Raw genomic sequence first — 22,460 nt, 5'->3', positions numbered from 1 at the left:
TCCTTTGGTGTGGGTATACCTGCAGCCACAGCACAGGCATTCAGGGGCATTCCCTGTGCAGTTCCAGTATATGCTTCAGACTTGGGATGGGCTGCAAATTGGAGAGGCAGCTCTGGTACCCTCCCTGCTACTTGCTTTTGTTGCTCAATCTAGCTCTAAATGATTGTGACGTTAAAAGGCATGTATATTGAAAATGTTCCCAGAGATACTGGGGCATTTCTTTTGATGACAGATTTCTTATTTTGAAGCTATATGAACATATGCAATAATCTGATTTGACCTTCTGTATATAACAGGTCATCATACTTTGCTGAGATATCCTGCAGTGAGCACACCATCAAAGTACTTCAGTCTTTAAGTGATTAATTTGGAATGTGTCATAGGAATAGATCAAGAGACACCAAAGTACATTTGAGGACCCTCCAATGACAAGAAACTAATTACATGAAATTTATGTTACAGATTCTATTGTTGTAAGACTTTGGCTGATTTTTGCCTCCTTTTGTTTAAGTAGGTTTAGATGGAAGTTTCAACTTGATCAGTTCTCAATCAAGGTATTGGAATAGCAAAACTACAGTTTCCATTTACAAAAATCAATTTTTAAAATAAAATTGAGGTCTGTTAGAAGTTAATTTTCCAGCTGCTCTTTTTGACCAAGGCAACACAAATGTATGGTAATAGAACTTGTGTTGCAAACATTTACGCTTTAGAGAGCTGTCTCAGGGGATGAATGAAAGGTAATCATGGTACCAGCAAGGAAAATTGATCTTAACGCTTTCACAGTTACAGTTACTACCTTAGCAATATTAAAGCTTGTTGACAAATTAATGAAGATCTCCAAAAGAAAAGAAAGAGAATGAGGGTTTTGAGTGGTGCTATTGGGCAGGTTAAAACACATTTCTGCAGTTGTTCAGCTGGCTGATACTTTCTTAGCCACAAAATAATGGTATAGTATGAACTCCGGAATGTACCCTTTAGTTTTACATATGCATATTATGTTTGTATATATATAGGTAAGTGATTCTCAAACTCTTTTGTCCGTAGGAAAACAGATAAATGCAGTGAGCAGATCTAGTCTGATCTCCATTTCAACTGTTTTGACTTCATTTTTATTTCATTGCAACCCATGAACCTTTGGTTGGAAGTTGGATTTATACCTGAGCATAAGACCTATGGTACTGTGCCCTGACTTTAATGATTCTGCTGTCACATTCTAAACATGACCCTTTCTGCAGCAACCTTGTTGGGTCTTCACCAGCTCTTCCCCTTGGGAATTCCTCTCTGGTGAAGCATGCACTTGTGGTTTTAGCCTGAAAACTCTAACAAGCAGCAGTTCTCATCAGTTTCTTCTCAAATCACATTCTGAATAAATCTTGTTTTCTGCCAGGTGTTACTCATTCAGCAAACCATTCCTTCACTTCTGGATGAGAGCATTTCTTTGTGAGATGCAGTCTGCATGAGTGCATTTATATACAGATACAGATATGCACCAAATCCTAAGATAAATACATTTGTCTCCCGAATGAAATGGATCTATACCAAAATATTCTGCCTGAGGATCTAACCCACTATACCTATATTTAGTAGTGCAGTTTTAAACCTGTATACAGGCACAGCACAAATTTTGGCTTGTGTACCAGGGTGCGTGTCTGCACATGAGAATGAAAATTGTTTTGTGAATACAGGTTTGAAAAGTCTATTTGTTAAGTAGGGATTAGAAATGCAGTTCCAAGGTTCCCATTAATAGATGCTAAAGTAATGACTACATGAAATGTTTTATTAGTGCACAGTTGGGCAGATGTGGTAGACAAATTGGTGGTCAGGTCAGCTTTGGTTATTTTTGGAGGTTTCCAATTCTGCATGTTCAAAGAAGTGTCCTAGCAAGATGGATTTCCCTGAGATAAGAATGGGTTGATTGTGATTCTTAAAAGTCCAGTGAACCTCCAACATGAGAATGTGTTTACTCTCTAATCTATTTTCTGAAAGAACCACACCAAAGTATTAGCAAATGCTTTAGATAAATTAAAAGGTGAAATCTTAATTTTATTCCAACCAAAATCTTAACTTCTGTAAGAATAAATAGTTTGGAGGAGCTTGCTTAAGATTGCTTGCTTATAGTTAATTTTGAATTATCATTAGGTGTTGCTTACTCCTTCCAATGAGTAACTGCTCCTACAGCTTTACACTTCCTAAGTAAGAAGTTCTTGCAGGATGTTGTCAGTTCATTTTGTGGACCTGTTTGCCTTAACTCTATCTGGTGGAGGGCTGTGTCATTTCCTTTTTATTGATTCTAGGGTCCCCTGAGACACACTCACCTTTGTAATTCAGCAGTAAGTGTTCTGCAGCTCCATTAGGGTTTCCACAGAACAGCCTATTTCTATTTTATTAGCCTGCGTTATGCTACATATTTTTGCTGATCCATAGGTTGGACACTTCAAATAGGTTTTGTGGTGATGCTGCCGGAACTGCACTTGACAGGTACTTTTCAATGTGTCTGGAGTTAGCTTGGTTTAGTATCATTTCAGACAGCTATTCTAGCAAAAATTATGCTGCAACACAGGCTACCAGTTAGACAATCCATATTTCAGGATATAACAATGTTAGGTGCGCATTCAAACTTGTTAAAACTCTCTTTGACTGTAACTGCATTTAAAAATGGTTCCAGCCACAGTTACAAGCCCCAGAGGGAACAGGGCTTCACTGTCTCCTTCCTCCAGGACAGCACACACTATCTGCTTTCCGTGTTCTTGCTAGCCTACAGAATAAATGGTGAATTAATCTTCTGTGACTGAGAGAAACTTATGGTACATGAAATTTAGAATGCTGTCCAGACCCTTTCAAGGAGGCTTCCATCTTTTTCAGACCTCAGGCTCTAGAAAAATTGAACCAAAAGAATATATGTTGTACCTCTGACAGAACTCCTGTTGTTAACTATTTCTCATCCTTTAATTTCTCTGAGTCAGTAGCCTGGTACAGATGCAGTCCCGTATTTTGCTCAGAAACCTGTTCTGAGGAATGCTGCACCTGAACTGCTGAGCCTGTCACATTCATGAACGTGATTGTGACCTTGAATACACGCTTGGCTGTAACTTCTGTTTCAGTAAATTCTTACTCTTCCATCTACATTGTTTTCCTTTCCCTACCTTGACCCCCTGGCAAAGCTGTTTGTTTAGATGGGGAAGGACAATCTCACCAGTAAGTAACATGCTTGTCTAATTCTTCAGTCTTACTAATCACAAAAGTTGTAATTTTAAACTTGACTGGTGGTATCAGAAGGCCAACTGCATGCTGTTAGGTGGGTCAGGACCTGCGAATTCCAGTATCCAAATTTGACCTTTGGCAATTGACTCTGTGGAGTTTTATTCCCCATCTTTTCTCCTTAATTACAGTTGCAGCTGTGTCTAGCTACTATTACAAGGAACTGAATTAGAAAAATGAAAGAAGTTATTCCATGGTGCTTTGGCTCTAGAAGTAGCTATTTAACCCTGTGATTTTGTTAGAGCCATGCATGAAATCTGTGCCTCTGATGTCTCTTCTGTCATATGTGCTTATAATGCTGAGGAAGAACACTCTCAAAATGATGATAAAGGGAAAGCTTCAGAATTCTGATAATTTTGACACATCATTACTATGATTGACATGATAAATAAGTCAGGTCATAAGGAATAATGCAGTTCTAAATCCCCAACCACATAAGCTTGCTGAGAGGGAAAAAAGGGTCTATTAAATTTTCTGTATAGAGATTGCAGTCAGTGGTGCATAAACAATACATTCTATAGCAACCTGTTCATTGCTCAAGTTGTTATTGGCAGGCACTGTGGCATTTCTACAGTCATTAAAAGAAGCTATCACTATTAATCTCCAGTCTCAAGGCAGGTTTAACCTGAAGCTGATCATCAAATAACGCTAACATATATTTGTGCTTTGTTGAACGTGCCCTTTCATCTTTGGATGCCTTTTCTGTAATGCTATAAGAAGGGCTGAGAATTCTAGCCTTCATTATAAAAGTTTGCAGGTTAATAAGATGTCTCTTCCCCTTAAATCAGGGGCACTCATGGAGGGGAGGAGTTCTTATGAAACTCCACAGCTTATTCTATGCATACACCACATTCAGGGTGTTGCTTACTCTCTGTTTCTCATAGTCCTTGATCAGGTTGATTAAAAAGTAAAATGCCTAAAACTGACCAAATATATACAGCTGTATACATGTATGTTCAATGAGACAGCTCAGCGTGAGCTCTGTCAGTAGTCAGAGAAACACTCAGTGGTCAGAAGAATGGCTGGAGATGTCTGGAGATCATCCAGATCAAACTCATATTAATGTTCCTGTCTTGGAAGGAATAGTTTGTTGATGGATTGCTGAATCATGTCTTCAGAGATACGCCAAAGACTAATGTATTAACTAGTACCATATTTACTATGTCCCTTTTCTTTCAAGTGGCCTGTGGGACTTAATCCCAGTCTGTGGATACATCTGTAGTTACAAGACCCCTGAGAAAGGAGTCATACAGATGAATTCATCAAATTGTTTCCTTAGAAAATGGTCCTTGAAAGAACTAAAAGAATCAAAACATTTTGATTCACCTTCTCTCTCGCTTCCCCTTCCTCAAGGAAAATTACTTTCCTCTGGGAAATACAGAACTCTGTCACCACAGACAAATGGGAAGCTGTGTTTCATAAAGGTTACTGGGAGAAAATTCAATTTATTTTTCATTCTTTCTAAAGAGATAGTCATATCCCTTCTCAAATATCCCTTAACATCCTCTCAGAAATGGGATGACATCTATCGTTTAAGCTCTCTAAGTACTCTTGTCCCAGTTCCAACTTCTGGTTGTGGTAAGCGAGTGATTAGGGAGAAACTAACTCATCCTAAGTTACGTCCTCAGAAGCCATTTCAATGTGCAAATGAAAAATCTGAATTGCTGCCCAGGAGACTTCCCTCATATAAATTACCTTTGAATCATGTAGTGCTACTAGTATACGCAGTTCACCACAGATAAACCAGTGGCCCTATCCATGTAATCTGTTACATCCAGTGTACTCATCCAGCTGCTGACAGTGAAGCACTCAAAAGATAAAGCAACAGCAGTTTCCCCAGCATCTCATTTCAACATTTTGGTTGGTAGGCTATCATCAATTACAATGAGTGACATAGACTGGAAAAATAAATGTAAAATCACTGGATTTGGTGACCAGGTCACTCGGGCAAAATCACGAGCTTAAATGCAGATCCCAAGTCACAGGGTGGAGGCCCTGGGTGTAACTTCTCACAGCTCGCTCTGCTGCAGCTCTCTCAGCTAAGCTGTTCTTCCAGCACTTTCATCCGAGGTTACACAGCTGTACAGTATCAGAGCTGACCTCAACCTCAGGCAGCAACAACCAGGAGGAAGATGCCGAGCCTGCCAGTATGCTCCAGGCCTCAATTTGGCCTTTTGGCACCGCTGGCCCATGTTCCTGTCAGGGGTTGAGGCTCTGCCAGCTGCTCTGTGGAAGTAACTAGCAGCCAGGGGTCAGCTTTGAGTGTTTGATGCTGACCGATGCTTTGTTTGTAGGAAAACTGGGAAGGGAAAGAGCTGCTAGTTTGCATCTTGGAAGGACTTGGTTCATATGCCCGAGAAGAGAACAGCAGTCCTCCTGCCCCAGGCACCGTTACCGGCTCAGTCTCAGGGCAGGGTAGGCCATGAAGTCAAGTCCTTGCTGTCGGCAGAACTGCACGCCCACCACATTTGTGTTCTGCAGTGTTTCACACTTCTTCATTTTGGCCTTTTATTTTGAAGTGTATTGAGTATATACATTTGATCCCTTCAAAAAAGTACACAAGAAAGACCTGGCAGAAGATTACTGTAGAGACGGAGGAGCAGAAAAGCAGATTTTTAATTCTAGACTGTAACCTGCTGTTTGAGTGGCCTTAACATACGTTATGAGCAAGGGTTTAGACGTTCATTTGTAATGCTTGATCCAATAGCAGAAGCTCATTTAAATTGGTGTGATGACATGTGCCAGAGTCTGCAGGCAGCTTGAAACTATAATGCTGAGAAATGCAAATTGCCTGTTTTATTCTTGTACTGGCATTGCCAATGATAAAACCTGGGAGAATACTCTGTCTTTTTTTCCGCATCCTGTCAGCTGTTGACCAGAGATGCTGTGAATAACTGCCCAGTCACTGTTGTCTGAAAATTTGCAATAGAATTTAATTTTGATTGCCATATCCCATTAACAAATCTTTCAACCAAGAACAGAGCTGCAAAGGGAATATGAGATGTCAAAGCTTCAGAGCTTGCAAGATCCCCATGGATATTGTATAGCATCTTCTTCCAGTTGGAGAGTAGAAAGAAAAAAGTTCTCCATCATATATCTGAGTATGTCCTAAAATGTTGGAAATGTTGTAATGAACAAGTCAGACTTCTACCTGCTGTAGCCTTGTTTCAGTAATGTTTGTCCTTGCCTCATTTTCACCACATGTAAAATGGAGATAATGGTTCCTACATCTTCTGTAGAGGTCTCTGGTGTGCTGGTAGAAGTAGTTATTATTTTTCAAGAGCACTTTCTACTTCTTATGCTTTCCAGTGGTAATAAATTGTACTTTTTAATGGTAGGAATGAAGGTTTAGTGCAGAATTAAATCAGCTTTTTTAAATGTTCCACTTCCCCTCTTTGCTGGGTTTTATATTTTCTGTATTTGTATGCATAGAGAGGAATCGGAAACAACAGGAAAAAAATGGCATTTTAAACCATTTGTTTTAAAGCACTTTTTGGTGATTCTGGTTCTCCCGTTTGAGCTAAGAAAAACAGATTTGTTTGTAAGATCCTATTTTTTTCATGTCTTTTGCATTGGTTATCGATATTAATTGTTTTGGGCAATACCTGTGGTTCATTGTAAAATATACAATTTTATATCCACCCTGCCTGCATTAAGAGAAAGATCAACCCCTTGCCCCTTTCAAAGGTTGTTTTGCATAGTTCGCAATGATTTACAGGAGGTTCTTAATGTCTGTCAGCTATTTGGTCGTTTTAAGTCTAGTTATAGTTTTAAGTCATAGTTATAAGCCTAAAAGTTATGACCAGACAAAAAAAGGGAGATGCATTTGGCTTGAAAGCTAACACTTCCAAACATTTGTGTGCATGCTAAAGTTAAGGTTTGTAAATTGTTCTGTTTACGTTAAAAGCTGAAAACAAAAACAAAGAAAACACACTATCCTCCGTTTGTGCACTGTTGCTTGCTGAATTGAGGCTAAGGGGTAAGCAAGGAAAACACCAGCCCAAGGCAATTTCCAGGTTGTTTGAAATAACGTTGCTTTATTACATGTATAAAATCCTTGTCTAAAGTCCCTGTGTTATGGAGCAGTTGTTTGTGGGGCCCCAGAACGCTGTAGGTTATGTAGCCCAGACATGGTACTGGTACCAGTACATTACAGAGCCTGGATGTGATACTGGTACCAGTAACTGCTGCCTTCCAGCAGTGTGTCCCCATGCCTGTGCCTGACCCGAGCACAGCAGCTGAGGTGCCGTGGGTTCCTTGTGTCTCTGCCTGCTGGGCCTTGCCCACGCACCCCTCCGGGTATCGAGCGCTGGCGTGCAGCAACATGCAGTGAAATGCCGGAGTGTGAAGAGCTTTATTTGTAACTTATGGTGGGCTCTGTTACAAAGCTGCATTAAAGCATTTTGCTGAAATACCAAGTAATCCTTTTCAAAAGCACTAAGTGAAAATGCATTGATTTTTATTTTCTTTCAGCAACTTCAATAGCTCAGGATTATTACTGTTTTTGAGAGTGATAGAGAAATGTCAAAAATGCTTCAGTTGTACTTTTATTTTTATATATCCCTTCAGGTTTTGTGTTTTTTTTTTTGTTTTGTTTTTGGTTAAGGCTTTGGAAGGCAGCAGGAGGGGGAGATTTAGTTTATTTCTAAAAGCTGCTTGTATTTTGAGTTTTCTCAGAGATCTTGTGGTTCCACATGCAACACATTTTGTTGTCTTAAGTTTGGTCTGTGTTTTAAAATTCTTTGTCTCCTGAATAGCCAAATGGTCTGGCACACCTAAATCTCTTCTTTGTAATTACTTCTGAAAGAAAGATGGAGAGAAGGTAGGTCAATTAGATTGCACTCACAGTTTTCAGTAGCTGTGTAGATGGGTCATCAGTATACTGTGTGGGATTTATTCATATAGTATTTTATTTCATTGAAGATTGGTGTGGATGCACAGAGTTTACAGAATACCAAAACTCCCAAACTAGACAGAAGTCCCAGAGCAGAACAAGGCAAAACCTGCTCAGGTTTGTAGGCTAATGGGCATCCCTTATGGAAAATTCGGGTTGCCAGGTACTAGCATACAACTAGCTCTTTCCATCTTTGCTTCTGCTTTTATAATATATTTTATATTTTTAAATATAATTTCAATCTGTATCTGAATTTGTTTTGTGCACATCTAAGCAGAGTGATTTGTTCTTCACCCTATGTATATATAAGAAGTTTCAGGAGATCTTATGTGTCTGAGAGACAGTAAGAGACAATGTTTTGTTGCAAAGTGCACCCCAAAACATTTTCTTATTGTTTCACTTGCTCTGATGTTTGACAGTTCTGCATTACCAACACAGCCTGTTACCATCCAGATAGTAAAATCATATTGTTATTGTTTCCAGGGCAAATCAAATAAATGGGTTGCTTAAGACTAAACAATGTCGCTGTGTTCTGCCTAATCACACAGTGCCAATTAATTTCAAACTGGTAACCTAAGGACATTTTTGAAACTGGCTGCACATTTACAAATGTAGGGGTGAATTTATTTCTTTTTACAACATAAGATAAATGTCACTTATATCTCAGAAAGAATTAAATTCATGTCTTAGACAAGGAAGGAAGTATATCATTTTCTCATTTTATCTCTCATTTCTTCTCCCTAATTTCCCTCATTAACTGTAATTCTGTTGTGACATCCTAGTGTCATATTATGATAGTAGAAATTTCAAATAAGCAGCAGCATGAAATGCAAAGTTTTGGGTGAGCTGGGAACAGGGAACACCCTGTAGAAATAAGCTTCTGTTTTTCACTGCTGAAGCAATGAGTCCTTGTCATCTGTAGAAAAGGCTGTTTACTGTCCATACAGCTGAAAACAATGACCCAGCCTATTTCTGAGAGGGTAAGAAGTCAATTCAAGATCGAAAAGTCATCATGCTCTTAAACTGCCCTCTTATCTGGGAGCAGCAGAAAGGAAATCATAAGTACATTAATGCAAGCAGCATTTGTACTGGCCAAGGTACGACTAACAATTTATTTATAACAATGCTGACACTACCCGTACTGCAGAAATACTAACAAAGAGCCCTGAGTAATAACTTCCCCCTAGATTTCTTTTTACAGTACTTGCAGCATTCTCTGGGCATGCATTTATGTACTGTGTATAAATAGGCAGACAAAAACTTATTCCATCTTCCTGAGAAGAGAGATGCTGTTTTATTCTCACTTCAGAAAATTAAATGCTTATCCATCTGTGGAATTATTTTTGAATGAATAAGTTTGTAGACTTTCTTCAGATGGGTTATTATTTGCTCTTTTGGAACATTCTTTGCTTTCACAGTTGTTTTGTTCTTGCTACAGAGGAAATAAAGCGATGTGTATTTTTCTCCCTGCTGAGGTCTTAGGCAACCTTATATTATAAAATAACCAAAGATTGATAATCACAAAGGCTGCAAAGGGAAAGCCTCCACTTTATTTAGAAGAACATCTGTGCTTTAAAGAGGAAGAAAAATTCTTTCTTTTGGTACAATATTATTTCTTTGGATTCTGAGCTCTGTTGTGTGGGTGATTTTGCCCTGCTTTTACATTTTACAGTATTCTAAACATATAAATGAAATTTTATTTGCTTCGGAATCCCTGTGACCTGAACAACACTACTTCTGTTAAGGATTGTATCCCTTTATAGAAGAAAAGGACAAAGTAGCATGATGTGGTCAGGGGGTGTGGAGAACTTTAGACCATATGGAATGGACCCGAGGCCCCTGATAACCTATTTCTCAAAATATTATTTTGACAAGTCATTCCATATGTTTGGTTGAGTTAGCTGTTGGAAGAAGGCTGTGGGGTATCTTCTTGTTTTTCAGATCTGCTCTCTTTATGTAAAGACTTTGAAACAGCAGACCTTTGGGAGCAAGGTAGCAATCTGGATCCCAAAACATGTTTCACATATAAATATATAAATAGAATGCGGCAAGAGTTGACCTTGAGCTTAGAATGCTGCTCAGCGAGTGCATCTCGGTTTGAATAGGAGTTTCAGCAACAAAGAACAAAAGTGCCTGTTTAGTTCAACGTTACAAATATCTCTAGAAGTGCTCTCTTAAGCCTTCACAAATTGTTCCATGTCCGTAGCATCTGGGATCTGAGGACAGTTCTTGAAATTTGGGCGATTTTTATTTTTTGAAGTTCAAATGTAGTAAATTTTAATCCCTGTTCTTAGCGGGGATTTGCTGGAGAAAGCTTTCATCAACACCTTGCTTATCCAGTAACTGCAAAAATGTATTTGCATGGATTTAAGCTGTCTTGCTCAGATCTATATAAGTACTCTTGTATACGCTTTTTACATAATGACAGCCAATTTGGTGGCCTGTACACATTTACTGGCACCAACTGTCTCTGACGCAGAAGCCCTTCCTTTCATTGTGAAGGAGAAATCAACCGTGGAACACTTTCAGATTTGTCTTTTGCTTATTTTCAGTGAGGACAGATTTAAATTCTTTCATCATCTGGGAAGAGCCCAGATTTTTAATTAAGCAGCCAGATACAGTAGACATCCAAGTATAAGGAAATCTCTAAAATTCGATAATATTTATTATTTTCATGAATTTTCCAGGTATCTAGTAGCATTCTCCTGAATCTAAGTTGATATTAGAAAAACCCAAATTCTGAAACTAAACTGAAATTTAGTATTAAATTTAGCTTTATTAGGACCACTTGTCAGATTATCAGTATATATGTGCGGGTGTCTGCTTCCATTGTACTGCTTCACAACATCGGGTTCATTTAAAAGGATGCTTCAAAGAAATAAATCTTAGAAATTCACATACTTGTGGTCCTCTATAAGGACATCCAATCTTAAGTCTTCCCATTAAAAATAGTACTTACTGTTGTCATAAAATAAATTCTGAGGGGTGTTTCCTAATTTTGCCCCAAGGTCACGGGGGACTCTTGTCTTTATCCTTCTTTTTAAAGTCTGGTAAAGGACAGATTTTTTACTGTTGTATCTTTTCTTTTGTCTTTTTGGGTCTTTTTTTTTTTATTAAACAATTTCATTTCTAAGTAGAAGTGTTCAAACTTATTATGAGCATGAGAAGAAGCAAATGGACCGTCAGCTGTGTGACTTTTGTTTGTCTTTTGCCAAAGCAAGGAGTTAAAGAATTATATTAAAAAGAGAAAGCCGCGTGTGAAGATGTATTTGAAAATATAGTGTGGCAACATTTTATTGTCTCCCATTTCTCTTTCTTTCCTGCTGCTTGACAGTAAACCACAAGCTGCTGGTGAGAACTGCAGCATCTAAAACGCCAGCAGTTCTCTGATTCGTGTAACACAGCCATGTCCCAGTTCAGCTTTTCTTCCTCGTTTCTTCTCTCAGCTTTTATCTTTGCAGTGAATTTTACATTTCTGGACTGTTTGATTAACTGACAGTTCTAGTTTATTTAACAGCCAATTACTAATGAGTGGTTTATTAACTTAATTTACATTCCTTAGGAAAGCAAGTGGTAAATATTGAGGTATGTGAAGCAGCAAGGCTGTAAGATGTCAGAAGTTCCTTTTTGTCCTCAGCAGGCCTTGACTCTTGCTGTCTGCTGCAGAAATACAGGGGCAGCAAAGCATCTCTGTCTCAAACCTGTCCCCCCCTCGGGGTGCATGCCTGTTTGCATTTAAAACGATGCTTCTCTTATGATGCGCTAAAGTGCGTCGTAAAAATATACAACCTCTTAAAAATCATTTCCACCGATGAGTTATTTTAAAATCTTTTTAAACATAAGCATGTTTCCGATGATGCAGCTGAAAAGGTTCTGGGTGTTGCCTGCAGGGGCAGCGCTCGCCAGCTGGCTGTGGTGGGCTCCTCTGCTCTGCTCTGCTCTACCTGTGGCTCCTCGCATCGCTTTGGAGATGACTCTGAGGCTAATAGATTCCACTGCTAGACCATGGATTTTTATTTTATTTTATTTTATTTTTTTGCTTTTCCCTTTTAACTGCTGCTGAATAAGATTACACACTATCCACTTATATAGCCGGTATTAAAGCTATCTGGTGAATTGAAACGCCACCTGAGTGTTCTTTAGCTAGAATAGCTTGAGGCTCTATATTTTTTAATGTTAAAAGCTCTAATGATGTACTGGATGATAAGTTTCTCGGCAGAAAAAAAACCCTCACTGTGCATGGGGGAAGGTCAGGTCAGTGACAGAGACTGAACTTCCAAATTGCTTTTTGTGCACGAGGAGCTGTGAGAAGGGGATTTCAGAGTGTTGGAGCAGAAATTTGGTTCGCTTTTGAAGCGAGCTGCTGAGTCATCACAGGGAGCTGTGTTACTAAGCAGTGGCTTAATTTCCTTAAAACTACATGGGACAACACTGAAAATTTATTTCCAAAGTAGACCTAAAATATAAAGTGGGTTTGTAGCCCTCAGGTAGCAGAAAAGAGGGAGGAATAGGTCTTTTGCAGAGGTCTTGCCCACCGATAGCAGTTGCTGGGTCACCTGCACTAACGACCTGTAGAAAAAGGGCAAAATCAAGAAGAAAGCTACATGTGCCATCCCTTTCCCAGTCCGTGGAGCAGAACTGGTGTGAGGCAACCTGGAGAGGCTGGAATCGTGCGCCCTGATGTCTGGGGTGCCTCTGCCAGGGCTCGGTGCTATTCCTCCAGCAGCAGTGGCTGTGGTCGGCAGCAGTGCTGGCTGGCTGCACATCAGCTGTAGTCAGGCCCCCGTCTCTCGTTATGCCCAGGGATAAATCCTAAAAACCCTCTACAAGATTTTAGAAGCCTCTCAACCTGTATTTTAGCCTGTTTTATCTAATAAAATATAGAAAGCTCTTCTTTGCTACACACAAAAGGGTATAAGTCATCTTGTGGATAGAGTTGAGTTCTCCATTAATCTTTCCCTAGGGCTAAAGCTAACCGCTCCTGCAGTCTGTGTGAAGTCTTTACAAAGGGGGAAAAAAAGCTGTTACAAACGTGGCTGTTATTTGTTTAAACATTTGGAAACATTTATAGTGTGATGCTAGCTGTTCTTTTCACCCTTGTGCCTATTTTTTTGTTTGTATATATTTCAATGAATCCTTTAAGACTTGTCAGGCAAGAAGAGTTTGGCTTGTTTAGCTAAGTAAAATTAAGACTGTGAAGGAATATGATTGTTGCCTATAAATACTTCAGGACGTAAAAATCACAGAGGGAGAAAAGAGAGATTTGAGCCAAAGGACAGCTTTGGCAGGGGAACAAATGGGGTACATTGGTCGTGAATGTGTTTAAGCTGGAAATTAGGAGTGTTTTTAACAGATTGAACAGGGCTGTAGGAAACCTGCCATCCAAGAAAATGGAGTTAAAAGTGCTCGCTGTTCTTTCCCCAAGCCTCAGTGTGCTCAGCAACAAGATCACGGGGTGGGATGTCAGCAAGGGAGCAAGGCTTTCTAGCCCTCTGCCCCCAGCACAGCTAGCAGGAAGTTTGTACACATAAAGCATCTCCTTGCCAAAGTTTTGCGTAATGTAGTTTTCTGTTTTCTCTTTTAGAAGTTTGTTTCTGTAAGATGATGTGTCTGTTTAACTTAGGAATGTGTTTTCTTTCTCTTCAAACCGACCAGCAAGGACCAGCAAGTTCCTGACGTTACGCACATTTTGAACTGCTTGCAGAACTGCAAGCTTGACTGTAAGAAACACATCTTGTAGGCTAATTATCTTTATCTTTGGGAAACTTGAGTTTTTAAAGCTAAATGCATCAGTAGTCCTGTTGTAACATGTATGGTGCATCACATGGGCCCAGAAGGGGTGGATCAAAAAACAAGGAGTGGAGGTTTTCAGACATTTGACTGCTTTATGGCATGGGTGACTCAGCCAAGATGAATTTAGGCAAGGCTTTCTCAACAGTTGCTAATTAAATCTTTGGCAACAGCTGCTCTTCGCCATATCCCCCATCACACATCATGTATTTAATCTGTGATCTACTTGCTGTGTTTTGTTGTTTTTTCTTGTATTTGCTTTTTGTTTATTTGTTTACTTGCAGTGGAAATTAATCATTTTTGATCTGCTGTGGGCAAAGCTTAGTCACATTGACAGGAGTATATTGAGTCAATAAATATAAGTGACCTAGATCATTCGCTTGTTTTGCTAGTACTGTGTTTTGTAAACCTTTTCCATATCTGGTGTTTTATTCATATGTTACCATGCCTGATGTCTGGATCAAGACAAAGGTCAAATGTATAAGAATCCACTTGCTGAGATTGATTCAAACAACTAGGCCGCTTTCACTGTAAATTTGACCCACAAAACTAAGTTCATATGTTGTTGCTTATTTACTATTCTCAATCTAGAGTCCAGTTTCTCAAGGGTTTGAAGATAAGAAATAGTATCTACATGTTTGGGAATTAAGATATCTGCGGGTACTGACAAGTCATAATAACTCTTCAAATACCAACTCCGTGTCATTAGATTGCTAATTATTTTATAAATACATATTTTTGTCTCAAAATACTCCATCTGGAGTTTTAATGTTATTTGTCAAACTAAACAAATGTGATCAAGGCAGGAAAATCTGTTATTTTTCTTTGCCTGAAGATCTAATCAGAGACCTGTACTGTACACAGTGGTGTACAGCAACATCACCCATTTCCCTTTTCTTGAAAATTAATACCGTCTTTTCTAGAAAAGCATAAAATGGTAACAGTCATTATCTTAACACTCTTTGATTGTATAACCTGTTAATAGACAGTCGCACAAGTAGGGAACAAATAAAGAGTGTTTTAGGGTAGAATTTTATGATTGATAAATACCCTTTTTTATTGTTTGTGTAATGATTCTCTCGTGGGCCGACAGGTGGTTGTCAGCGTTTGCTAGTCTGTTGATCAGGCTCCAGGTCATGTTGTGCATCTTGTACTGCAAAGGGGAAGGGAAATTAATCTGTAATTGATTGGGATCCAATTCCTGTTGTGCATCTTGTACTGAAAAGAGTAATTAATTCATTACAGAAAAAGTGAAATCTATTCCATTGGATAGTTTGTATGTTTAAGGTCCTTTTCCCCTTGAGCAACCTTGAGATACCATGTGAGTGTCATTTCTCCTTTTTTGTCATATTCCATGTTACGTAGGCTGGCTGTACATCCTTGATGACAAAATGTTGAACTACTTATATGTAATATTTTTTTATTTGTATTAGACTCTTTTCTCCTATTCTGCTTTTTTCTAATAAAATATCCATAATTTTGTAAATGAAGCTCATAGTAATTGAGAAAGCACTAATGCATATAGTGCAAGTCTGAAAGTCTGCAGGAAGTTTATAGCAAAGGTTTTTTAATTTATAATTGTTTTCAAAGTCCTCCTGAAGTATTTAATTTCTCCAATAGCTGGAGGGTGTACTGGTATACCAGTCATCTTTTCTGCAAAGTGTTTTTCTCCCTTCAATGAATTTCCTGACATAAAGAAGTAAATCCATTTTTGGAAACTGATTCCAGTGAAATTCCTTCTTCACTGACAAGAGGACACTGAGAAGCAATTGTGGTAGTAACTAAGACTGATAGTAGGAATGACTAGCAGTAGACATCATGCTCCAGGCTCTGCCCCATGCCATGTAAATGAGGGTGTTTCTTCAGGCAATTCTCTCTCCTCTTGCTCATGATAACCTCGTTTGTGTTAAGTGTCATCAACAGGTTGGGACCTATAAGCAATTTAATCTCAGCCTCAAAAATAAGGTTTGCCATTTTTTCTCAGGTCTGAGCTCAAGCTATTACTTCTTTTCAAGAGATAAACGCTTTCTCTCACCTTTTATTAAGGCTGGTTGGCACAGTATGTCTCTGAGAAGAATTTGAGCATCCATGAAGTAATGCTCTTAATATTCTGCACAGCAAGCACAGATGTAGATAAACTTTGTGTGCCACAATGTAAGACCTGGGAAAGGAGCTGATGTTTATACATTTTTGAAGGGGAAAGCACATTTTGTATCTTCAGGCATATGGCCCGAGTGAGATTTCATCTCTGTTGGGAAAATTAAGCACCTTTAAACTGTCTTTGACAAAGTCTGGGATATTTTTAAATTGTAAATCGTAATATTTAAAGTTCCTTGAGCCTTACATGATAATGTATATAGGGAGATAAAAACAATGATTATGACTTTTCTGAGATGATAGGGCAGTCTACATAATTATCATATTTAAATAACAGAAATTAAAAATTCTACAGCACACGAGTATTAAAAAAATATATAAAAAGTTACAGACCACCTGGGACAGTTTTCATTGCTGGTCAGATGGTAGGGAAAAAGGGGAAGTTCAGTGTGATACCAGATCACAGTTGTGCAGTCATACGCAGCCACTGGTGATAAAAAGAAATAGACCATGCGAGAGGTGTTTGCCCTTTTTTCTCTTCCCTCAATATATCTGCGTGGTGCAGAATTGCCATGTGTTCTGCACAGTCTTGAGGGAATTTATGTTCTGAGCGACAGCAAGACCCCAGATCTTCTCTTTCGGTTTTCACTTTCCTTTGTCTCTCTTGTTATTGCTTAATATGGAAAAATAATATTGGTGCCAGCTTACATTAAGATTTTGGGCTGTAAATGGCAGCATTTCAGGAACTGCTTCATGAACAGCTGGTTGTGGGAACACTGAAACAGCTCCGAGGTAAGTTCCTCACTGCCTCGAGCCTCAGAGATTGGTTGGGGCCAGTCCCGAAAGCATTTTGGTTCTCGGGCCCTAAGAGATAGCAGTAATAATTCAGGCAGTCTGATGAGAGAGTTTAGAAGCAAAGACTGGAAGTACTGTGAGTGCTGGGGCTGAAACAGATGCAGTGTGAAATAAAGCAGAGAGCCCTTTCTTGGAGAAAGCTCTGTATCTGGATTAGGACTCTTGCCCGTGGCAGTCCTTCTGTCCAGTCTTTTCTTCAGGACTAGAATCAGATTAAAAGCACATCCCTTAAGTGATATTCAGTGCCTTTCCTCCTCATCTCTGCAGCTTCCTACGTGTTCCCACAGACTCATTATGTCTAATAGTTAGGCATCCCTTGGCTGCAGTTCTGGGGTCAGTGTCTTTCCCTAATGTTGCTCTGCTTTCTTAGCAGAGAAAAGGGGCTCAGAAAGCAGATAGATCTTTTTTTTTTTTTTTTTTTTCAGAAAAAAAATGGAATTTGTGTGGGAATGGTGGTCCCCTGACAGCAGATTCATCTTATTATAACTATGTCCTTGTATTCATCCATACGGCTCCCACATTTCAGCATCTTTAATAAATATTTCCTACTAATGGATACGAATCTAAGAGATTGAAGTTCAATCATTGAAATAAAGGATTCATGAGAAATTGAGCAGCCTTTTAATAATGTGAAATATCTACTGGGGACCGTGGGATTGAGGGAAGGGAAATAACCAGTGATGAAGGCAGAGAAGTTGCCTGAGTAAAGGAAGGCAGAGGAAGAGGAGTTGAAAAGGCAGGCAGAAACAGCAGAGGTAAGGACCTAGAAAACAAAGAGTCTGATGAAGTAAAAAAATAAATAAAGGAGTAGTGAAGAAGAGAAAAAATGCAATTGTTTTCTACAAAGGATTCTCAAAGAAAATACCTGTTTACTAACAGTGACATTCTGCATTGCAATTTAGTGTAGCACCAGTCAAGTAAAATCACATCAGTGCTGTACATTGGGAAGTAGGAGAGGGATGGAGTGGCTTATTGACAGGAAGGATAAGAAACGTAGAAGGCTGGGTAGTTTTTCATTATCTGATTGTTTGAAATAGCTCTCTGCCTTCCACAGCCAGGCTGAAGTCTGCTTTGCTGCATCACATCGTGGAAACCAAATCACAGTGCTACTCCTTATCTAGATTAGGAGCCTGGCTGCTCTAATATCCAGCCTGTGGATTTCTTACAAGGAGTGAGGTTCTGAAAGGATGGGATGGACACACAGATCCCATGTTTCAGCCCTACTGAGATTTTTACTGTAAAGTAAGACTAAATTCCTCCTTTGATATTTTGATCAGCCAGAAAACAAAGCTGCAAGCTGCACGAGGAGCCGTGGGAACGTCCTTGTTGAGTTTTATTTAGCAGTATTGGGCCGGACTGAGTTATAGCAGGTGGTTTCTTTGTGCCACAAAGGGAAACTTAAACAGCCTTTGAATATGAAACAGGAATACGTATGCTGTCTAGGTAGTGTTTAGATATTACTTGGAAATATTGTTGTTTTATATTCATGCTCATTATATCTGCAGCTGACCTTTGTAGGATTTTACTTAGAATCCAAGTGATAGCTGTTTTGGTGAGCTCTCAGTGTAACATCTTTATTAGTTCACCCACTCAAAATCCTTATCAAAAGACTGCTTTTAATAGATTTGTTTCAGGGATGGTATGAAAATAAAATAAAAAATAATAAAATAAACAAATGCACATACCTTGCTTAGATTCTTGTTATGGTTAGCAATTAAGTCAAAGAAACCTCATGTTTTCCTGGTTGCAGGCAGAGGAAAGTTCTCTTATTTCCCCTGCTTATCTGCGCACTGCACAAAGAGCCTTTCCCATGTGGCGAACTCTTAGAGGTTACAACAAAGCTGGCTTCTGTTCTTTGGTTGTTTTTAGTGCGGTTGAGCCATTCTTCAGGGGAGCTGATAAGCTGAACAAGTGGTTTTCCTCTTTTCCAGATGGAGATAAGAGGTGATCATTGCCAAATTAGTAACTTGTTTGCTGATCTTTTAGCATTTACTGTTGTAAGCCTTCATCTTGTGCAGATATAGTGGTGAACAGTAATGCTGAGGTTTCTTCTCATCAGTAACAAGTTACTAATCTGATTGGCACTTGGTTTATATTTTTTCATTTGCTATCTGGGAGATTACTGTCACGAGTACTTCTAAGAGCACCATGGAAATCTTCTTAGAAAGTAGATGTGGTACCTGATAATGTCATGTTTCCAGGAATGTTGCTGAACAGACCTAAAATCTACTACAAGCTTGGTTCTGAGATCCTATGGAAGCTGTAATATGTATGCTGTGTCAGGTCAACAGAGCACATGTATGGAAAGAAATAAGCATGTGCTTACCCCTTCCTTAAGCACCGTCCTTGAATGCTTGAATTTATGCGGGTGTGTACGTGGTATTCCTGAAATTCTAAAATTGTTCTATATGCTTTAGTCTCCCTTAGTGCACTATTTGCTACCAATTACAAAAGTGTCAAAAGGTAAAAATTTTGTCAGTCAACGGTTTAGAGATCTGCTGACCTCGTGAACTTTGAGCCCCATTACTAAAAATTTTGTCTGTCTAATAAGGAAAGTAGCATGTGAAATGGCTTTTGGCATGCAGTTATTGGATGAGCAAAGAATTTTCTATCTATTTGCTATTATTTAGGGCTGTATCTTAAAAGAGGATATCAGGATTCACACTTCGCATTTGCCAGTTTCCCAAACTACTTCACAGTTAATGGGCATGGGTTAGCTTCTCTTGCAGAAAACATATGATGAATTGGCTTGGGTTTGCATCAGTTTAGTTTTATTTTCATTACTTTTCTGCATAATTCGCTTATTGGATTCTGTGTCTTTAGAAATTTTTATTACTCTCTTATTCAAGCTAAAAAATAGCTAATTTTTCTTTCCCAAATGAATTGCTTGAAGCAAAGTACCTATGAATACATGGGTATTTTAATTCACTTACTAAATGTATACAGAGAAATTTTACAAGCAGCATTTTTACCATTTTTTAAGTGTCTGCTGACTGTTGCATAAGCTAAATTATTTACAGTATGATGCCTCACAAAAGAGTAGCAGATTTGGGTTATTTACTTTCCTGATAAGAAAAGGGGATTGAAGTTGCTGTGATATGCTGCTTTGTTAATTTTATATTTGTTCCCCAGTGTGTAAAATCTTTTTAAAGAACTAACATGAGTATTGGCAGACTCTTTTGAAATGGTATGGAAGTGCTAAGATTAAACAAAACATGAAACGGTCTTAAAAATAAAAGTCAGCAAGTGTTTGATAAAAATAAAAGTGCTCAACAATAGAAAACCTTTAGGATGCGTAATTTATTTGCTTTCTATTTGAGAATGGCCTCTGCACTCCATCTGGGAGCAGTTCTGGTGAGCTGTGTGTTTTGAATGATGCCAAGCTGGGTGTATTGAAACAGTGTGTTTGTACAGTATAATGAAAGCCATCAAAAATGGTCATGCTGAAGATCTCCCTTTAATGAGGAGATTAAAATTGGTGGTGAGGCTGAAGAGTGAAATTTGCAGATGTGGCACTTGACAAGATCCTTTACCTGAACTGTTTCAGTCCTTGCTGTTTTTCAGTCCTTGCTGTTTGCAGATGTATAGAGTATTCACAAGTATATTTTTTTTCTGCCCATGCAGATGCCGTAGACCCGTCTGACACCGTGGCTCCTGTCATTGTAATCCCTCCACAGAATACTAGTGTCGTAGCAGGGAGCGGTGAAATTACACTGGAATGTGTTGCCAGTGCAAGGTACTGTAAAAGCAGTGGGGTTATAAGTAACTAATTTTAATGGCCTGTCCTTTATTTGAAAGGACATAGGAAGTTTTTTTCTTTTTTTTTTTTTAATTTTTATTTTAATGACTGAAGCCGCATGCAGCACGTCGCTTGCTCTTCAAAGTAACCTTACAAATAATCTTATTTGTCCAACATTACTGAATTAAACATTGATTTTGGGGGGGAAAATAAGGATATAGAGTGAGTTACTTTTCCACCTGTTACGTACACAGTAAAGAAAAGAAGTATAGTTGTTCAAGCTGCAAACATTCTTAAGGAAATAATTATGTTAAGGTTTAATAATATTTCAGCTGTATTGCATACTGACACGGAAGGTGATACTGTTTAAATGAACAGTCTGTGCTTCCTAGTAAATAAATTAGGGAGGCTCTCCTATGGAGTAATTTCTTACAGATGTTGTTAGTTTACAGTGATTATTGCTCAACTGTTCATAATGCACCGTAACAGAGTTCACAACATTTGTTCTGTGCATGTGGCTGTTTCCATCTAGTTAGCCTTGCACCGCATTGATTTCGGGAGGAAGTGAATAGCTGAGGTCCTCAGATGATAGGAGACCAACTGATTTGCTTTATCCTCTGAGGGCAGAGATGTTCTTGATATGGTTAATATTTTCTTGCTAATTGAGTTATAATGAAAGCACTTCCCATGCAGCTGATTCCCATAACAGTATTTACTCCTTTTGCTTAGAGAAATCAAATTATTAGTACTTAACTTCTATTGCCATATCAATTAGGTGCATACTTGCATAATGCTACTTGAGTAGTGTGTGGAAGTTACATATACATTTATTTCTGAATAGCTAATGCAGGGGATAAAGGAAGTTTTATAATCTGTATATAACTGTAGACAAGATTATTCTGTAAGATGTTTTACCTTTTTTTTTTTTTTTTTTTTTTTATTAAACCTTGGTAGACATGTTGAGAAACTAAGCATGACTTGGAAGAGAAATGGAATAAAAATAACCAGTGGAATTAGCAATTTTGGGAGACGACTCACTATCACCAACCCAACCTCTGCTGACGTTGGGATGTACTTCTGTGAAGCAAAATTGAGAGACAGCACAGAGGAACCAGCAAGAGCAAATGCCTTCCTTTCTATAATAGGTAATTCTCAATGCAGTGCGTTTTTTAGTAAAATAGGCTCTGGACTGAGGTATAGTAGGAAATAAAATTGATATTTTAATATTTCATTGACCTTATGTATGAACCTCTCTTCAAAGAACAAAATAAAAGCGGAAGGGGGTTATCTTCCAAATTAATCCAGCAGTTCTTCCCCATGAATATAAATTCATCAAATAGATACTTTTAAACACTGATCTGATTCTGAGTCTCTTGTGAAACTATACATTTAATCAGAAGTTGGGGAAACAGTAGCAAAATCCTTATTGTGTAGTTTCCACATCTCGGCTTTTAGCTGCATTAAATCCCGATTAACTCCTGGCTTGCTTACATCTAGTTCTGATATGTCAAGTGCCTGTATTTCTGAAAGAAGCCTTTTAGGTGCACTTCTGTGTGTCGTCTGTTGCAAGTGCCAGTCAGGGGGGCAAGGCCATTCCTGAGCACACAGGCAGGGCAGACGTCTTTACTGAGGGAAGAAAAGGGAGAAGAAAATAACATTAAAATCAATGCTACACCCCCGACCTCCAACTCCAAGGGAAACTTTGGCCTTAGAGTTTTTAAAGGGACATTGGTGCTTTCCAGCTCTTTCTTGATGGAGGGACTGGCCTGCTTCCACCTCCCTGCTGGAATTTTGCTGTAGCAGGGAGGCTGACATTTGAAAACCTAG

At 38.7% G+C, this 22,460-nt stretch overlaps 1 protein-coding gene across 2 annotated transcripts in view; it reads left to right on the top strand.

Moving 5' to 3' along the window:
• SDK1 (sidekick cell adhesion molecule 1) overlaps nt 1-22,460 on the top strand; it is a 393,889-nt gene that overhangs the window by 217,140 nt on the left and 154,289 nt on the right. For both annotated transcript variants that reach the window (XM_035340049.1, XM_035340050.1), the window contains exons 7-8: nt 20,519-20,630; nt 21,588-21,778. In XM_035340049.1, coding sequence (XP_035195940.1) covers nt 20,519-20,630; nt 21,588-21,778 — 303 coding nt within the window. The remainder of the gene's footprint in view (nt 1-20,518; nt 20,631-21,587; nt 21,779-22,460) is intronic.

This window comes from Oxyura jamaicensis, chromosome 14 (assembly GCF_011077185.1).
Source record: "Oxyura jamaicensis isolate SHBP4307 breed ruddy duck chromosome 14, BPBGC_Ojam_1.0, whole genome shotgun sequence".
Taxonomy (NCBI): Eukaryota; Metazoa; Chordata; class Aves; order Anseriformes; family Anatidae; genus Oxyura; species Oxyura jamaicensis.
The sequence above is the reverse complement of the archived record's forward strand: the minus strand, read 5'-3'. Positions and strand labels throughout refer to the sequence as shown.